The 19,302-nt window shown below is 42.3% G+C and overlaps 1 protein-coding gene across 6 annotated transcripts in view; it reads right to left on the bottom strand.

Annotated features, from left to right (window-relative positions):
- The window catches only part of myot (myotilin), a 29,561-nt gene that overhangs the window by 1,667 nt on the left and 8,592 nt on the right, over positions 1 to 19,302 (bottom strand). For 4 of the 6 annotated variants that reach the window (XM_023328261.1, XM_023328259.1, XM_023328258.1 and 1 more), the window contains exons 5-17: positions 18,392 to 18,533; positions 15,616 to 15,639; positions 15,224 to 15,343; positions 14,922 to 15,129; positions 7,678 to 7,891; positions 6,691 to 7,604; positions 5,703 to 5,853; positions 5,174 to 5,275; positions 3,336 to 3,373; positions 2,050 to 2,188; positions 1,751 to 1,958; positions 1,491 to 1,656; positions 1,182 to 1,315 (exon numbers count right to left, since the gene is read on the bottom strand). In XM_023328261.1, the coding sequence (XP_023184029.1) occupies positions 1,182 to 1,315; positions 1,491 to 1,656; positions 1,751 to 1,958; positions 2,050 to 2,188; positions 3,336 to 3,373; positions 5,174 to 5,275; positions 5,703 to 5,853; positions 6,691 to 7,604; positions 7,678 to 7,891; positions 14,922 to 15,129; positions 15,224 to 15,343; positions 15,616 to 15,639; positions 18,392 to 18,533 (2,560 nt within the window). Of the gene's footprint in view, position 1; positions 1,027 to 1,181; positions 1,316 to 1,490; positions 1,657 to 1,750; positions 1,959 to 2,049; positions 2,189 to 3,335; positions 3,374 to 5,173; positions 5,276 to 5,702; positions 5,854 to 6,690; positions 7,605 to 7,677; positions 7,892 to 14,921; positions 15,130 to 15,223; positions 15,344 to 15,615; positions 15,640 to 18,391; positions 18,534 to 19,302 lie in introns of those variants that run through there. The other 2 variants (XR_002752269.1, XM_023328262.1) reach the window with 2 other exon arrangements.

Here is a 19,302-nt window from a genome sequence, read left to right on the forward strand (position 1 = left end):
AGATAACAGCACAGGAACAATGGCCCTGGGTCACTTTTAGGATTCCCAGTTGAAACTAGATTTAACACATGTTGACACAGAAAAGCTAAAGTTTCGCTTTTCTCTTTAGCGTCAGGTTAAGAACATTGCTGCGTTGAATAGCTAACGGTTTTCTTCACTCAGCAAGAACTTCCACACCACAGTTAAAGCCAGAGCCGATAAAACAGAGTACACTTTAGTATTCATGTGATTTTTTTAAATCACATGAATAAAGTTGTAAAATGAGAACAATTTTGGAAAGAAGGAAAAGTACAGAAAAAAAATATCAATTTACATGAAGTAAAAATCAATCTTATAGAAAGTTTGTAGTGTATGAGTCAAAAAGAATTTGTAATGTACAAGAAAAAAGTTAATGAGGAAAAGTTTGTAACACGAGAAAAAAGTTCAGAAAAAGAGCTTTGAACAAACGATTTGCCTTTAAAACAACTTCATCTCAATTTCACGACTCATTGTCTTGTAATATTGCATCTTTATTTTGGTAACGTTATGACTTCCTCCTCTACAATATGACTATTCTAATGATTAAAAGATAAAAACAATAGGCCTTCGCAGCGCTTTGCTGCTCGGGCCTAATAAATCTCGCCGTCTTAATATTCTGTGGTACTAAGGTATGATGCATTCTATGGCCAGAAGAAAATGCGATTTCTGAGATTCTCATAGCCAGTTGCTCAGAACCATTCATCATTTTATACAAAAAAATGATGTAGCCTTCCCCGTGTTAGTTACATGCGTGTAACTAAACTCAATGAGCCACCGGCCTGTCAAACTCACTTTCTACTTGTGCTGCTGAGCCGTTGTGTTTGTGGGAAGATGGAGAGCTCCACTGAACAGATGCTGTTATTTGATAGAGCAGAAACCCAATAGCGAAGCTGCACTTTCATCCAGTGAGCCTTCCTCATCGTCCACTGCAGTGATGCGTTCGGATGTAAACTGAACAGCTCGCTGCCTCACGAGTTCAGAGTTTCTGCTCGATCACATAACAGAGTCCTGGAGGACAGCAGATGGAGAATGTGTGCAATGAATCCAGCTCTGTTTGATTTTACAGCTTTGCCTCTATGGTAACCTGCAGCGTATCTCATGCAACAGATGGCTCTGATGGGAGTCTTTCAGGAACATTTGCATAGAAAGGTGAACACACTTACTGCCAACGTCCAGCCTGGCGTTGCATGTAGACATGCCGGCTTCGTTAATGGCCGACAGCGTGTACCAGCCAGAGTCGGACTTAGTGACTCTATCAATCAGCAGGCACTGGCGACCCGAGCCGTCCTGGTACAGACTGAGAGAAACGAACCAACATTAACACATGAAGGTCCTGCTAGCAGCCACGACTCAAAAACTGCTGAATAGAGTTCAGCTCTCAGTCTGAGGTCAACTTTCATCCATCGTTATTGTGAAAGCTGTGAATAGTTTATTTTCACCAGAAGGTGTAAAATGAGTAGTTAGCGTTTCACCTCATTCTGTTGGGGTCGACGCGCAGCATGTCTTTGTCCTTCTTCCAGAAAAGCTGTGGAGGTGGAGAAGCATCGACTTTACATTCTAACCGAACGGTGTCTCCTTCCAGAGCTCTGGTGTTCAACATCTTTTGTATGAAGGTGGGAGGGCGGAGGGCTTCCTGAGCTGCAAATCAAACATTTTTTACTTCTAATTCCAGTCAACCCAACACCTATGTCTTTTTATTTCACATTTTCAACATATGCCGTCGGATTTATACCTATGACGTCCAACCTCATGGTAAACCTGCTCTCTCCAGCTCGGTTCTTGGCCACACACTCGTACACACCGGCATGATGCACCGTGACGATCTCTATGATGAACGAATGCATCCCTTTCTCACACACCAGCATCTTATGGTAATCGTCTGGGCGGATAGCCTTGTCGTCCAGGTACCAGGAGATGTCTGGGGCCGGGAGCCCGCTGACCTGCATCCGTACGGAAGAAGACGACATTTCTCACTCTGCGACGGCTTCCTGAGAAATCTGGACAATTAAACAAAAGGTGCGAGTGGATCACCTTGAAGTCGATCCTGCAGAAGCGTCCCTCTTCAACTGTGAGGTCTGGGGGGATCTGAAGGAAGCGAGGAGCGAAACATTTCTCCTGGATCGCTGATCCCTCGTTAGACCTCTCATCTGTCCCGGAGTGGTGCCTCCCCCTGACAGGGATCAGACTTTATCATTTCACTTTCAATGACTCCATGTTAGTCTTAATCAACTGCACACACACACGCGCACACACACACGAAAGCAGAATATTTCTGATTTATTTCTGTACATGGAGGATGAGCCAGTAGCCGTGTTTCCATTAACCATAAAACTGCACAACTTGAACTTCTGAAAATAAATCCACTGAATGGAAACACGTCGATTATGAAAAGTTTTTCAATCATATGTTTTGGCACGAGTCAGTTTTTCAGTTGAGTCGAAATAAATGTACTCTGCAAAACTGCAACGGAAACACTTTAATCTCATCACGAGTCACGTGATCAACAACTGGATGTTACTACTGGCAAAAATGATGGACGACGATGACAGGAAGTAGGAGGAGCATAATTTATTTATTTTTTTGACGATGTACAGCTGGCGCCATCAGAGCTCACACACCATTGCACAGTTTATAAAGTTGAGCGTCATTCAGCGTGTGAATCTATAGCTCTTCTATAAAATGGCCGCCTTTTCCCCCAAAACGCTGCATACATGGTCGCTCACATGGAGGCGTGGCTTGTTGCTACAGAACGTTACAGAATATGCCAACGTCTCCTCTGATTGGCTGACAGATGATTGCTAGAGTCATAGCTGAGTTATGAATATAATGTCAGGTAACTGTTTACATCTGTCACTGCCATGATTTTAATGGCTTATCGTGTGAACAAACTAATTCAGGTGTGATTTTAATTGTGTTTAACAACAAAAAAAAACACTGCAATTCTGGAATTGTGTTTTTGACATTAGCAGAATATTGACAAAGATCTGAGCAAATTTGTAATGGAGACATTTGTCTCTCTTTTGGAATATTATTTGATACGAGGACAAATGTCCCATATGGTTGGAGAAATCTTAAAATTTCAGCCAAATCTTTCTTCTAAGACATTTCCTGAGCACATGAAGCAATGTGTTGCATTAAACAGAAGCATCTCAGCTTAATTATTAACATTACAAAGTGATCTTTATGTTTCATCTGCATGTTTTCCACAAGACTAACTTTTACACCTGCACACAGTAAACACTGGCCTGCTCCCGCATTCAAACTCCCAATGTGAAAGCAGAATAAAAGCAGAATATTGATGTGTGAATCATAATTACCACAGTCCACCTGTTCGTCTTCCTTCTGGAGACTCTGACTGCAACAGACAACAGGGTTGGTGTAAAGGGGAGGAATTACAGCTTTGAAAACTCATCACAGTGCAGAGCAGGACAAATGCCAGGAGGGGAGCTCAGAGTGTGTGGATGATTGGACACAATAGGGCTGCGTCACCAGTGGAGGGGACCCGTTCTCAGAAGGCTGGACCAAAATAAACTTCTGACTAACCTAGCTGGACGTGAAGGATGTGCATTTGAGAGTGTGTGCATTCGCATTGTGTGTGTGTGCTTATGACGAGAGAGAAAGGATGGTGCAAAGCCCAGAGATCGAGGAGGTTTGGTGTGGTTAAAATGACAGCAGCTCACTGGCTCCTTCAGCTTGTTTAGAGGCCCTGAGGGGGAAACGGGCTTCCCATGCAGCCTTTCATACCATGATGGCTACATTAGTGTTGACTCTCCCAAAACCAACAGGAACAAATGGATTGAAGTGGATGAAGGCAAATATTCATTTTATTTTCATTTAAGAAGTAGCATCTAAAAAGTATATTTAATCTTGTTCAAAGGGTAAATATTTTGTAGAAACATATTTTCCTAAGTTAGAGTTGCATGTCTGTAAACTAAAACAAAACCAGCACTCGGTGTATTATAAGCCTGGCAGGCCACCAGGCTTTACTTGCCCCCTGCCAGGATAAATATTGCTTTTTTAAATTTATTATAGTGTTTTTTTTAGACACCAGTACCAGGGATGGCAAAGACGGGTAAAAGAGTCTCTTGTTGAGTTGGTTAAAGCACAATGGTGCTTTAACCAACATACATGGTCACACAGTGACCATGTATGTTGGTCTGAGGTCAGGGGCCATTTTTTAATTCACCTGAACAACGCAACCACTTCCTGTCTTTAATGATCACATGCCAACAACTTTAATTAGAATGAAACAACTGAAGTACAAAATATATTCATTTTAATTGTTTTTTGGGGACTTTATAGTTGGTGTTTAGGTATTTTTAATGTCTTCTAATAACAGCTTTAAACTTGCTCCAACTCAATGTGGTAGGCCGCTGGGCTTGGCAAATTTTCTGGGGAAAATCCTGAAGCACAACCCAGACGAGTCAGGAGTTCAGTCATTCCTGACTCGCCGTAGGGTTACACGAGAGGTTTTCTACCAGAACTCCAGGTGTTGTGGATGTCAACCAACCTGTAGCACTATAACCAACAGGAAATGCAACCTAAAGAGGGCAGCACTAAGATGATTTTAGGCCAAATATTGCAAAATTAAACAAATTTACAAGAAAATGTCTAAATTTCCCCAGACACATAAAGATGGCACGCTTAAGAACTTAACAGTTTGTCTTTAAGGGTTTGTCTTTACCAGCTTCCCACATCTAAAAGCTAAAGTGTTTGCCCATTCCTTGGATGCAGCAAAGTTTCCTAAACTTTGGATACACATTTGCAAGGATTTAGGTTTGAACTTAAGCTAGACCAACATGATTGCAGCTCTGACTGTAGGATTAGTGTGGATAATCTGCTGGAAGGTCAACCTCCAGCCTAGTGTCCAAACTTCTGGACCCTCCGACACAAAGATTGATTACACTGCACTGGATTTTATTTACAGGTGTTGATTTAAAGATGCACATCACACTTTAGATTTTTTTTATGTACTTCTAACTTATAGCTGTCCTATCCCATCCTAACAACAAACTCATTTGTGTTGGTTTACATGCTAGTGATGAACTGTGGACAAGTTCAAAGGGGTGTAAACTGTTTGTACATCAGTAATATTATGGGTTCTTCCGATACACTGCATTTGATGCTTTCCTTACTAAACTGAAAACTGTAGTACCTGGTCAAGCTGCAAGTCAGAGAAATTGTCTTGGTCCAACATATACGTAGCATTGTCTGGACCCAGCAGCCTGCGAGCCATTCGCTCCTCATACGACAGTTTCTGGCAAGAAAGAAAAGCATTCTTATTAGAGGAAACAAAGTGTGAGAAGAGTTGTTCAAACATGAGTTTAAAGTAGTTTCTCCAAATCAAGCAAGGCAGCAGAAGAGCCTTCAAAAGTGGATTGGAGTTGGGTAGAAAGCAATCAGTAAAGCTTTGATGCAACGTTGGTGAGAAAACTTCAGTTCATTTTCCACAGAATAAAATGAAACTTGTACAGATTTTTTTATGACTGAATCAATTTGTTTACAAATAAAACAAAAAGAAAGAAAATACACCCTTAGCAAGGCAAGCAAAACGCTTTTAGATGCTTTGTTCGACAAGCAGTTTGATGGATGTAATTATGTCTATAGTTTAGTTTGTGTTTATTTTACAATAGGAAGTGTTTTCTTTTTATGGAGCACTTGTTCCTGTAGTCCATCAGTCACACCTGGCTGTGTCTCCTCCTGGCTTCCTTGGAGCGAAGCTTCTTCTCCAGATCCTGAATCAAGGCGTCCTTAGAGCCCTGGATGTCTTCGTCTGTGGAGCGGGAGGAGGACGGCCGAGGAGCTACGGATTTCTTCAAGATGGGCTTAGGAAGGCTGAAAGGAGATAACAGATGGCAATGTTTAGAAAAAATGTTTAGAGACGGAAAATTAAAATAAAATCTCACTTTACAAAAGTATTCCTACCCCTTTTTGGTCATATTTTGTCAGACAAACTTTTGTGTCCCTTACTAGGATTTTATGCCATAGATGAACCCAGAATAAGCCTGTTCTTGTGTAGCACTTTATCAAGTTCAGTTCAAAGAATAAAAAGGAAGGCGGGCGAGGTGTCCTGAACAAAGACAGCAGCAGACGGGTGGAATGGGGCTTCAAACCGGCTGGCAATCCACTGCTTACAGGATGAACTACTTCCTGAGCCACCGTCACACTGGTGGTGCAATCAGCTGCTTATAAAAACCAATGAGGTCATAGGTCAGGAAAAGAGGTTCTGAGTAATGGTTTCAAATCGTGTCCTGGTCAGTTCAGACAAAGGTTTTCAACAACTGTGACAACCTAAAACAAATACAGTGGGTGTGTTATTTACTACACCCCAAGAAGTCCCTCCATAAATACACAAAGCATTAGTCAGAGAAGAGAGCTCCATGGTAACTCTGGAGGAGCTGCAGGGATCTACTGCTCATGTGGAAGAATGTGGATTTATGTGACCTACAAATCTGGAGTTTAATGAAAGAGAGTAAAGAATTAAACTATTCTTATAAGGATTTGGCTTGCAGTGTGTGTTAAGTTTGCTCATAATGCGTCCCTGAATTTTTTAAAGATACTTTCAAAGTAATGTTACACAAGCTGTAGTTTTTAAGGGCTGAGAATACTTTTGCCTAGGAGTGCGTTTTATAAACATCACGCCTCTAAACGGGAAAGTGCATTTAAACTCACGTGTTTGGCGTCCCCTTGTAGTCGGCAGGTAGGGAGACCACGGTGGGCTGAACCCTGCTCTGATTGTTCATCTGGGGGAGGGAGGATGAGGAAGGACAGCGAGGGAGGGAGGGAGACACTGGGAGGGGCTGCAGAGGAAGGGAGGATGTGGAAGCAGAGGTACTCATAGGGAGGAGGGGACTGGTGGGCGCCAGCGGGGAGCAGGAAGGGGAGGTGGAGGCGTGGGGGAGGCTGGAGCTGGGAGACAGTTTGGAGGAGAACGAGGAGGACGGGGAGGGCAGGACAGAGCAGAGGTAGGCAGCAGAAGCAGACAGGGTGTCCTGGTTGGCGGGCAGGCTAGCACTGCCGAGGCCTGATGCGCTGGGGACCCTGGGGGTGAGGGTGATGGTGGAGCGCATGGTGGCGCGGGGCAGCGAGGAGGAGGAGGTAGAGGGAGGGAGCAGGGAGGTGCTGGAAGAAAAAGGAGGCGCAGCAGAGGAGGCTGGGGTGGTAGGAGAGTTGAGGCTGGATGAGGAGGGGGAGGACTTGGCGGTTCCGTTGGCCTGCGTCTGGATCTGACCGTGGGCCACTGACCTCGTCTGGTTCTGACTCAGGCTTAACGACTGGAACTGGGACTGAGTCTGGGACACAGACTTGGACACGGACTGAGCTTGAGAAAACGACTGAGTGTGACTGGCCTTCATCTGGCCCTCTGCGACGTTTGCACTGCTCTGGGTACTGCTGAGGTTCTGCTGGTTGTTCTGGTTCTCCTGGGCTTCCCTCAGCACGCTCTCATAGCTGGGCGCCTGGAAGGCCGCCTGCGACTGGATGAAGTGCCTCGGCCGCTCATAGTTGAAGGCGCTGGGAGGGAAGGCGCCGGGGGTGAAGGAGGGCAGGTCCGACAGGTTCATGTTGTTCCCTCCTGACTGGGAGGACTGGGAGGAAACGGGACGTTTAATCTCACAGGATGACAGATTAAACAGCAGATTATCGGCCACTCAAATTTACCGTGAAGCTCAGCTTGCTTGGCGTGAACAGCTTGGGCGTTTGGGATTTCTCCTTAACTTGTGCTGGCGGTGAGGGCAGAGGAGGGGGGCTCGGCGTGCAGACCCTGACAGGAACGTCTGGTGACCTTTGACCCTCTGAGCTCAGAGCACTTTCCTCCTCACTGCGACCTAAAGGCTCCTCGATGGAGAGGCTGGCGGGTTCAGGGTCAGGGAGACTAAACGAGAGACAGACAGGAGTTAGAAAGAACCGCAAGGAGGGAAATGTAGACTAAAGGTCTGAAATGGAGCTGCTGAGTATTTATTGTATCATTTATCGTGAGCAACGTCTTATCTGGTTTACAGTCATCATAATAAATACCAATTAATGATGTTGAAAACCACCCAACATGTATTATTGTCAGGATTCATAGTTGAACTATTTTCTCCATTGTTTAATAAAAGCACCAATAAATCTGAAAGCAGTTACTGAAGAAGTGCAGCTTTGTGATGCAAACCACACTTCTTCATGTGAGAAGTGCATTACGGATGGGAACGTTCTTCACGAGCATCATTTGTGTTTGTGGGAAAGTGATTGCTGTGACAAAGTGGCAACACTAGAGTTGACTGCAAAAGATGGAATAATTAGTTCTCATCATTTTCATCATTAACATGATATCATGAAATGATGAAGTTCAGATCGCCCACCTTTAGTTTGAAAGAAAAATAAAAGAGACTTCAGTAAAAAAAAAAAAAAAAAAAATGTTGGGTCAAAGTTGAACAATGTAATGATTTCATATTTAACAAAGAAAAACCAGAGAGCCACTTATTAAATTTTTTTTTTTAAAAGTTTGGATCAGCAAAAGTAAACAATCAGAGTTAATAGCAGTGTTGTTGAAATTAAAGGCACATTAAACGTTTTACAGTGCTGACTGATGAGAGTAGCAGATAGAGGAGGTTCTGCTCCCGTTTCAGCCCAGTCACCCGGTTTCCTCCTCTAATACCAGCATGTCTGCTCCTCTACTTTTCTACTGGGATAGAAAGAATGCCGTTACCATGACTGCCACGTAGTCGCCCTGCGCAGCGGAATAATGACAATAGCATTCGTTCTCTCTCATGCTGTGGTTCAGAGCTGGGTCCCGTCTCCTAAGGGCATAAAACAAGGTTTGCCCTGCCAGCATGAGCCGCCCCAGACTCTGAACAGGTTCAGTCACATTTTGATACTGCAGATTCACAACTCGACTGTATAAATCACACACCAACAACAAACCTTGGCTTTAAGTATCTGGACAAATCATGAAATTATTATAGTCCAATGGTTACATAACTAAAATACTGTCTCACAGTGTTGTTATGCATTCAGGGGTCAAAACAAGACCAGAAAAATCAGAACAAGCTGTTCTTTGAAAAAAAAAAAGCACAATTATGAAATGTATTTTTCCCCCCCAATATTTTCTTCAGCTATGAAAAGCTTAAAGAATGAGTGCAACATGTAGAGCTGTATTGTTAATTTGGGATTAAAACGATCACCAGTTTGAAGATGAAAACTTTCACCGTGCCTAAAAGTGTAAGAATTACACCAACCTTGTGTAAGAATTACACTTTTAGGCACGTCATAATATTATTAGATGTCAAACATTAGCAGAATAAAAACCTATCTGGAAAAAATTATGTAAAATTACAAGGAAAAGTATGTTTTAATGAGGAAAAAAAAAAGCTTGGATAGAGTTATCAATACATGATCAGCTTTTACATTCTTCTTTAAAATGATCACTTTCAATGTTTCAAGATCCTGCTGCTGATGATCAGCATTTTAGGCATTACAATCTTCATTTTATTACTTGAAAATTTACTGATTTATTTACTTTTATGCATTTTTAATATGGTATTGTATAAGTGATTGAATGAAAATCGTCATAAAATTACATATTTATTCTCCTAATATTGTGACTTTAATCTCTTATTTTGAGTTTATTCTCACAGTATTATAACTTTAATCCCGTAACTAAACATGAAATTCTTATTGTGACTATGATAGTTGTGATTTCCAAAAAAAAGTGACTGATAAAAAACAACTCATAGTTGGCGGTTCTCAGCATCTGTTAAAGGAAGTCAGGAGAAGCATGTAGATGAACGCGTCCATTAAAACAGAGGCCTGCCAGCTGTTCAGTCAGGCTGCTGCTTAAAGAAAGAACAGGAACATTATGTTGAATGTGCCTCCAGCTCCTGTTTATTATGGAGCATGCATGGAAATGTTCCTGGTCTTTTGGACAGCTCAGAGGTAAAATAAGGGTCTACGTTTACAATAAACATAAAGAAAGACTGTGCTTACAGTAAACAGACCTATATAAAGAGTCAGAAGACTGTTTAAAATGCCTCGCTTCATTACTTTGTCTTTGATTTGTAATATTACCGCTCTCTCAAAAACAGTAAACTGTCAATGTCCGTCATTAACCAGACCATAATGCAGCATTCACAACGAATATATAAAATAATGTAAAAACTAATTAAGACAAACTAACATAAAAACCTTTTTTAAAATACATTTTTATAGCAATAATGCTATAAAAAAACTGATGAATTTATTGAGCTCTGAATGAAAAGTTTGAATCAACTACAATCAATACAGACGTCGCTGTACAGAAGTCTGATATTAAAAATCAGAAGCAAAACCCTGATTTTAAGAAAACATGACCACTTTAACCAAAAGAAAAGCAACTAGCTCTATAAAAGCCCAATATTTTCTTTTTAGACTGTTGGGCTCAACAACTGAGCCCAACAGTCTAAAAAGAAAATATTGGGCTTTTATAGTCAACTTTCAGGGACGACTACTTGTGAGAATATTGTTAAACGTGTTAATCTTGCACTTCATTTCCTACAGATCCACAAACTCTTTGAATTTCGACTACTTGTTAATTGAATACACTCCAAACTTTTGTGGGTAAAAAAAAACAACAACACATCAACAGAAAGCGTCCCTACTTTACTCATGTGTGCGACAGTCTGTGCATTTGTGTGATAAAGTTGCCTAAGCTATATTCGTCTTGGTATTCGGACATCAGCTGGCAGGTGCAAACACTAAAGCGTTGACAGAGCAGCTATAAAGCATACCAGCAAGATGGACACGGCATTGTGGGTTGGCCCAACGCAAGTTGTACGGCCAATGACATCACAGAGACAAAGATGTTGATAGCACTTTGTAATCTAGAACTAGCACTGCAGACACAGACTTCATACTTTCCTATAAGGTTGACGCACTCAAGGATATTAGGTTGTGCACTAACTTGATCCCTGACAGCATGGTGATGTACACTGCATAATAGTTGTTTCCCCAGCTGTTGGGGGGGGAAATGAAATGGAAATAATTCATTTATCTAAGAAGAACGAATTATCCAATCATTCTGGCACCAGTTTTCTGAAACGCAGTCGTGTAAAGCACGAGAGAAGACCGTGGCTGGTTTCTGAAGGACGCCGCCGCCATGTCTGCTCTTCAGATTACATGTGAGATCATAGTTCTGGACAGCACACTCTCTGACCAGCATACTTCACACCGTGAAGCCCTCCCTGGAGCTGAACATGAACCAACGTATCAGGTCAAGTTAGAGACACACCAACTGAACTGCGTCCAATAAGAAGGGCAAGGAAAGCATTTATTTATACCCCTCTCAGAGGTTAAATGAATTACTCTCCACTTGCTGCAGGATGGAAACTTTTCATTAAGAATTCATTTGAGATTCAACTGAATACCAAAACGTTTGCCTTTGTTATTTCAAAGGCTTCACGTCTTTGAAGGAAAAGCGTTTGAATGCCTGCTGTGCAAAAGAAAACAACAGATTTACTTGGGAAGTGAAAGTGATCCGACTGCGAAGTGTTAAAGCCTCAAGGTCAGGGGGCTTCTAACACTTCACAGCTTCCAGCTCAGGTCATTTAGCTGCAACGTCACTGCTGCAAACACAGAGAGCAAACGTCAAAAAAAAAACAAAAAAACAAAAAAACTATTGGGAAAGTTTTGGGTCCCCCTGCACAGTGACGTCACGAGCAGCTGAGTAGAAAAGGACCAGCACTGGGAGGATTCATGGTTCTAATACCGAGACTCATATTTTAACAGTTTCTAAGGCACTGTGTGAATGTGAGATTAAAGAGAAATGGCAACATGTCGGAACTGGAACCAGCTTCAATTAACCTAGAGAAGTTAATCATCCCGTCAGCGTTTTCTGAAACACCGACAAAAAAAACCCGGACAGACATTTGTTTCCCTCCCTTTCATGAAACATACAAACATATATTAGCTCATTTTTGGAGGGCGTAACATTAATTTATTTAGTTGGGGGGGGGGGGGGGAAAACCCCAACAGCATTCAGGTAAAAAAAAAAAAAAAGTTAAGCTGTCTAAACTTCAAAACGCACCGTGGAGCTGACACCTTCACTCAAACACACCGACACAAACAGAGTCAAAGCGGAACCGTGAGAAAACGCTCTCAGCAGCTACAAGGCTGGTGTTCTTACCTCGACAAACGTTTCCTCTCCACAGAGCTCTAGTGGCCGAATGAAAGCTGCTCCTCCACGCAGACGTGACACCATCAAACTCAGCTGGAGCTCAGCGAGGCTGGCGGAGCTGCGACAGGTGACCCGGCGCGCTCACGTACGGCGCGCGCTGGTCCAGCTCTTTAACTGCCCGTGAGCTCATTCGTGTTACCATGGTTACTAACTTGTTTTATGATACATAGAGCCTCGTTTTACTCATCTTTAACGGGTTTCATTGGTTCCATTTCAGTTTCAACAAAGATGATGGACATAAAACATATTTAAATAAAAATATATATATATATATTTATATAGTATTGCACACCTACAATACAACAAATAAACACACGGTGTGTGCTGTAACCTAGGCAATTACGCTTTGACGCAAAACTGCAAAGGTCATGTGAGAGATCAATGGTTTTGTTAACACATTGCGGACCTTCTTAGCCATGAATTGGGACCGAAACAGCTGATATTAATTTGCTCTAACTGGCAGGATTGCTTTCTAATTGCTGAGTGATTTCAGTTGGTGTCAAGGCTTTGCACATGCTTTTCCTTTGGTTATGTGTTTATATCACACATAACCAAATTTATGTTCAATACTTAATTGTCATACCTGATGTATCGGTAATATTATGTTTTTGTACCCTTGTACAATAAAACTAAGCAGCTAAGAATACGGCTGCTCAAAGTGAGCCAGGTTGTGCTGGAGGTTTCCACTCTGTAAAGAACAGTTCTTTTCCTCTCCACTGTTGCGCCATGTTTGGTTTGATTGATTGATTGATTGATTGATTGATTGATTGATTGATTGATTGATTGATTGATTGATTGATTGATTGATTGATTGATTGATGCAAAGTTGACTATCAACTGATACTTGCTTGTTCAGTTCAAAGAATTGATTAAAACATAATTTGATAAATCTCAATAAACTCAATCTGACTGTGTTGCTTCATAATTACAAATTAATTGGAGTCTGTATGATTGAACCAAATGGACAATATATTTCTGTTTATAAATGTGTTGTCTTTTTTTCCTTTGTAAAGTTCCTAAACACAGCTTTTCGTGTAAATTGGTGATTGCTGTGAATAAACTGAACTGAATCTTACTTTATTAGTTACCCTGCAAAGCAAGTCAACTTCAAATGAAATTATCTTGGCAATAGCAGCGTTAACCCTACATATGTTGACGTATTAAACTAATTCATCATTTCTTAAGTAGATATAAAGAGCCACAACCTAACAACTGGTGTAGTAAGTTCTTATGTATGTGAGGATTTAAATTGAACTTTGATAAATAAATACAAAAATATAAATAAAAGCACAAAACCTTTACAGACAAAACACCTGAATATGTTGGAGGCATATTACTGTGGCTAAATCTGAGGATTTTGATCTCTCTCCCATAACAATTCAACATTGTGTCAGCTACTCTAATAAAGCAAAACACGGCCAGTGTTGGATCAGTTTCATGCACATCACAAACCTGCATGCCACAAACCACATACATCTCCAAAGCAAAGACCTCGTCTTGGGAAATCAGATCGCAATTTTATTTTCTTCAACCCGAAATAAAATCCCACTATAAGATGTAATGAAAGAAGTGTGAGACGGTGGTCAGAGAAAGCTGCAGAGGTCCTGGAGTGTTGCTCCGAGGCTACAGACTGGGATGCACTGTGCCGGCCGCATGGAGAGGACATCGACGCCACGACTGAGCGCGCGACCCACGTCAAACTACTGTGTGGACGACACCATCCCCACCAGAGCAGTAATATGCCTCACTGATAACACACGTTGGCTCCCCAGTAAAAGTAAGGAACTGCTAAACAAACAAAAAAAAGAAGAGTCTTTAAGGAATTATGAGGGAGTATACAGAAGCAACTCAAAGTCGAAATTAGAGACAACAAGGAAGCGTACAGAAAGAATCTGGGTAGTGAACATTTACAGTAGTGCATGTCTGGATGGTGTCAGCACTAAAAGCCCTCATGCAGAGCAGCAATATGGGATGTTGCAGCACCTCTTCCACTTTTGAATTATTGTTTTTAAGGGAAAATAAACTATTTTCCTTAAACCATTTTCTGCATGGAAAGTAAATCAATAAAAATACAGTACTCATTGGGAACATTCCAGAAATTAAGGATTCAAGGATATTTTTTTTAACATCATACCACTTTTGCTTGTTTGTGGCACAAGAATTTGGATTCAGGTCCCAGATTAAAAAAATAAAATAAAAAACATACTTAAGAAGTAAATGGGTATAAATAATTTTTAAAAAATGAATAGAAATTAACAGCAACAATAAATTTCTGACGTAGAGAAACGGCAGGAAAAAAAGAAAGTAATATTGGAAATGGACACAAGCGACCTCCTGTGGATAAACATGTGAACTACAGCATATGTGCAGTACATATATTTAATATCATCACCACAAATAATGGCCTACGTAATTTTCTTAAAGATGATTTCAGGAGAAAAAAAACACTTTTGGTAAAAAAAAAAAAAAATGCATTAGGAAGGTGAATATTTTAAATGTAACAGAATTAAAGGAATACTTGACCACCTGGTACAATAAATAATTTTTTTCTTTCTATAATATTACAAAAAACAATTACTTGCTTCCTTACTTTTGATGGCTTTTTCTTGCAACTTTTTCACTACGCTAGAACAGAGCATTAAATTACAGGGGAATAAAGAACGACCTTTAGGTCATATAATGTCTCAGTGTGTGAGAGCCTTCATGTACTCACTCTGCACCCTGGATACCGTCTTCTAAGGGGCTGTCGGGCCACTCCGGAGGGGGAAGGTTCACACAGTCAGGTAACACGGGAGGAAAACCCTCTATGCTTCTCCCGAAGGAAGTAGTTTCCTGATGGTGCTCCGCCTCGCTGTCTTCCTGACTGAGAGACTGCGCTTCTTGCTGGCGAATTGCCTCAACCTCCAGCTGCTCCTCTAGGTCTGGTGTGTGTGTGCGCGTGCGTGTGAGAGACAGCGACTCAGGTGAGCTCACGGGTCATGCAGCGGGTTTGCGAAACAGCCAGAGACACCGTACCGTTGTAGACTTCCAGTGTGGCTGAGCAGGAAACCGTGCCGTAGGAGTTGAGCACCACACACTTGAACAGGCCAGAGTCTTCGGGAAAAGCCTCGGTGATCACCAGCGTACACAGCTCCTCTGCAGAGACGAGACTTCAGCGTTTCTCACAGGAATACACATCTTCCATTTTCTGTTTCGTGTGTAAATCATCGACATTGTCTCTTATCAGACCTTACTTTTAAAGAACTACTCCAATAGTTATGTCTAAACTTTGTGAAAGTCAACCAAAGAGCCTTACAGTGAAAAAAACAGAAAGCTTAATAAAATCTTGAGCCCCATTTATGTGTATTCATGGACTATTTTCATCCTCCTACTATTATTATTCCTTGCAATCTGTGTTTTGGACTCACCTGGCACCGATGCAGAGCTGCCTTCTGGAAACACAAGGACAGATTGTTTGAGTTAACTTTAGCTTTTTGTTCTGATCAAAGTAATTCACATCTGAAAACAAGATCCAGTAAATGCAAGCTGCTTTATATCGCCGATGGTCTGCTATTAGTTTTACTGTCACAGATAATACAAAAATGCCATAATGTGCTGAAGTGTAAAGACAGAATCAACTAACACAAAAGGAACTTTTATTCTAAGTGGAGAACTGTACACTTTTTTTTTCTTATAATCGGTTCTCAAAATCTTAAGGTTAGTATTTGCAACCATTAAATACATAGTAAAAAATTTTCAAAATGTCTTCTTTCACTTGAAGATGAACTAAAATCTGTTAATACCACTGAGGGCCTCATCTATAAATCACTTCTTGACTCCATCGATATTTTCAAGATAAAATGTGTCAGATATCCATGACTCCATCTTCACTAGAACCCATCCATCCATCCATCCATCCATCTTCTTCCGCTTATCCGAGGTCGGGTCGCGGGGGTAGCAGCTTCAGAAGGGAGGCCCAGACTTCCCTCTCCCCAGCCACTTCTTCTAGCTCCTCCGGGGGAATCCCGAGGCGTTCCCAGGCCAGCCGAGAGACATAGTCCCTCCAGCGTGTCCTGGGTCTTCCCCGGGGCCTCCTCCCGGTGGGACGTGCCCGGAACACCTCACCAGGGAGGCGTCCAGGAGGCATCCTGACCAGATGCCCGAGCCACCTCAACTGGCTCCTCTCGATGTGAAGGAGCAGCGGCTCTACTCTGAGTCCCTCCCGGATGACTGAGCTTCTCACCCTATCTCTAAGGGAGAGCCCAGCCACCCTACGGAGAAAACCCATTTCGGCCGCTTGTATCCGCGATCTCGTTCTTTCGGTCATGACCCAAAGCTCATGACCATAGATGAGGGTGGGAACGTAGATCGACCGGTAAATCGAGAGCTTCGCTTTTTGGCTCAGCTCTCTCTTCACCACGACGGACCGGTACAGCGCCCGCTTGACAGCAGACGCTGCGCCAATCCGCCTGTCGATCTCCCGCTCCCTTCTTCCCCCATTCGTGAACAAGATCCCGAGATACTTAAACTCCTCCACTTGGGGCAGGACACCCCTCCTGACCCGGAGGAGGCACTCTACCCTTTTCCGGCTCAAGACCATGGCCTCGGATTTGGAGGCACTGATCCCCATCCCGGCCGCTTCACACTCGGCTGCGAACCGCTCCAGCGAGAGCTGCAGATCACGATCTGATGAAGCCAAAAGGACCACATCGTCTGCGAAAAGCAGAGATGAGATCCTAAGGCCACCAAATCGGACCCCCTCAACACCTTGGCTGCGCCTAGAAATTCTGTCCATGAAAGTGATGAACAGAATCGGTGACAAAGGGCAGCCCTGGCGGAGTCCAACTCTCACCGGAAACGAGCCCGACTTACTGCCGGCAATGCGGACCAGACTCTGACACCGGTCATACAGGGACCTGACAGCCCGTATCAAAGGGCCCGGTACCCCATACTCCCGGAGAACCCCCCACAGGGCTCCCCGAGGGACACGGTCGAACGCCTTCTCCAAGTCCACAAAACACACGTAGACTGGTTGGGCGAACTCCCATGCACCCTCCAGGACCCTGCCGAGGGTGTAGAGCTGGTCCAGTGTTCCACGACCAGGACGAAAACCACACTGCTCTTCCTGGATCCGAGGTTCGACTATCCGACGGACCCTCCTCTCCAGGACCCCTGAATAGACCTTGCCAGGGAGGCTTAAGAGTGTGACCCCTCTATAATTGGAGCACACCCTCCGGTCCCCCTTTTTGAACAGCTTTCACTAGGTTCACTAGAACCCAATGTGTAAAATTTCTGAAAATAAATGAATCTTTACAGCATTATCTCTGAAATAAAACATGTAGCAAAACCTAACCTTTAGTTTGGGTAAATGTATTCATTAGAGGAATTAGCTGCTTATTACAACCAAGCCACACCCTTGGAAGCCCCAACAGTTTCTGTAAAAGGGATCTTATTTATGCTACAATTTTTTTGAGCAGTATTGCTTATGTGTGTAGATCTTTTTGGATTCACCACAACAAAAAGGCCTACCCGTGTAAACATTGTCATTTCTACAGTCAGTATAATCATTATGTCAGCGGTGGGAACACTTCCATTGACGCGGCTAATAGCAGAGCTAATATATCGTTTAATGCCGTCGTGTTTTCGTTAACTTTGAAATCATTCGCTGTGCTTAGATTGCGTGCCAAGCTAGGCTAAGTAATTTAGCCACTTACTAAATTGCCACTTTCTTGTGTTAATTAACGTTTTTGCTAACTTAGTTTAGCTTAGCTTCTGTGCGAAGCTAGGCTAAATTTCCCTAGCTCCAAAATTAACAACTGTTAATTTAGCCACTAACTTGGCTAAATTAACAGTTTGCCAAGTAAGTGTTAATTTACTTGACTATCTTGTAAACTTTCAGTTGAATAAAGATAAAGCAAAAGAGTTAGCGACACTCAACAACTATAAAACTAAAACCACGAGGGAAGAGTCTGTTCAAAAGGATCACCTCCTGAAGAGCAACATTGCATAGGTTAAGATCTTGTGCTACGTTTTCAGCTAATGCTGATTTCAATGCCAGTGAAGCTAATGCTAAATCGCTATGGTGGGTGTCAAAATGGCTGAAATGTAAAGCTATATGCCATACATGACAGTATGGACTCTGCTTAAAGGTTGCTCACTCTGATGCTAACTTTGTGACATCGTCTGACTCCATCTCACACTTACTCTTGCGCAATATCCTAAAATCGTCAGAGTCCTGTATTTGTTCGTCTTCTCTGTACCACATGACCTGCAGCGGAGGGGTCCCCCTCAGCCGGCACTCCAGGACCACCAGCTGACCTTTCACTGTGGACATGTCATGGAGGCACTGGGGTAGATGAGGATGATGAGGAGGAGGGTTCAAAGGAGGAAGATAAGAACAAGGGAAGAGAAGGTGGATGAGCCTGATGTCAGAAGAGATTTATACACAGCTAGTTCTGATATTTGCACTTTGTTTAAGGCCGGGGTGTCCAAACACTTTGTCACATGGGGCAAAATCTGTATTTTTTTTCTACTTAAAAAAAGAACAGCTAGTTTTCAAATTCTTTCAAGCTCAATTGAACAAATTTATTTCTCAACGTAATAAGATTTAGGTCACTTTCTTAAAAACCTGCCTATGTAGCCAAGATGAACTCAGTAGATAAAAGTTGACTTGGATGAAGCAAAGTCAGTTTTTCAGTAAAAGTCTTTGAATAAGAGCTTGGTTGTAAAAAAACAAAACGAAAGCAAAAACAAGTACTTTGTAACATACTTAACATACTTTCCATTGTAAGAAAAATTGTTGGTGGTAACTTTACTCTGATTACAAGTAAAAAGTCTCCATCAGTCCAAGGGCCACAAACAGCCCCAAGCTGCACTTTGGACACCCTGGTTTATGTGTTTTCCAGACACATAGCACCATCTTATAGCATAATCAAGTAACTATGTTAACTTTATTTGTTATAAAAATGTTGCATATATATATATATATATAATTTAACACCTTGAAATCGGGCCTCTGTCTCTTTAAGAAACTCCTCCTCTTCCTAAAACTCCACCTTCAGAAAGTCATCACAACATGGCTCCATTATTAACCCTTTAACAACATTTTACCAGCA

Source organism: Xiphophorus maculatus, chromosome 23 (assembly GCF_002775205.1).
Source record: "Xiphophorus maculatus strain JP 163 A chromosome 23, X_maculatus-5.0-male, whole genome shotgun sequence".
In the NCBI taxonomy this organism is placed as follows: domain Eukaryota; kingdom Metazoa; phylum Chordata; class Actinopteri; order Cyprinodontiformes; family Poeciliidae; genus Xiphophorus; species Xiphophorus maculatus.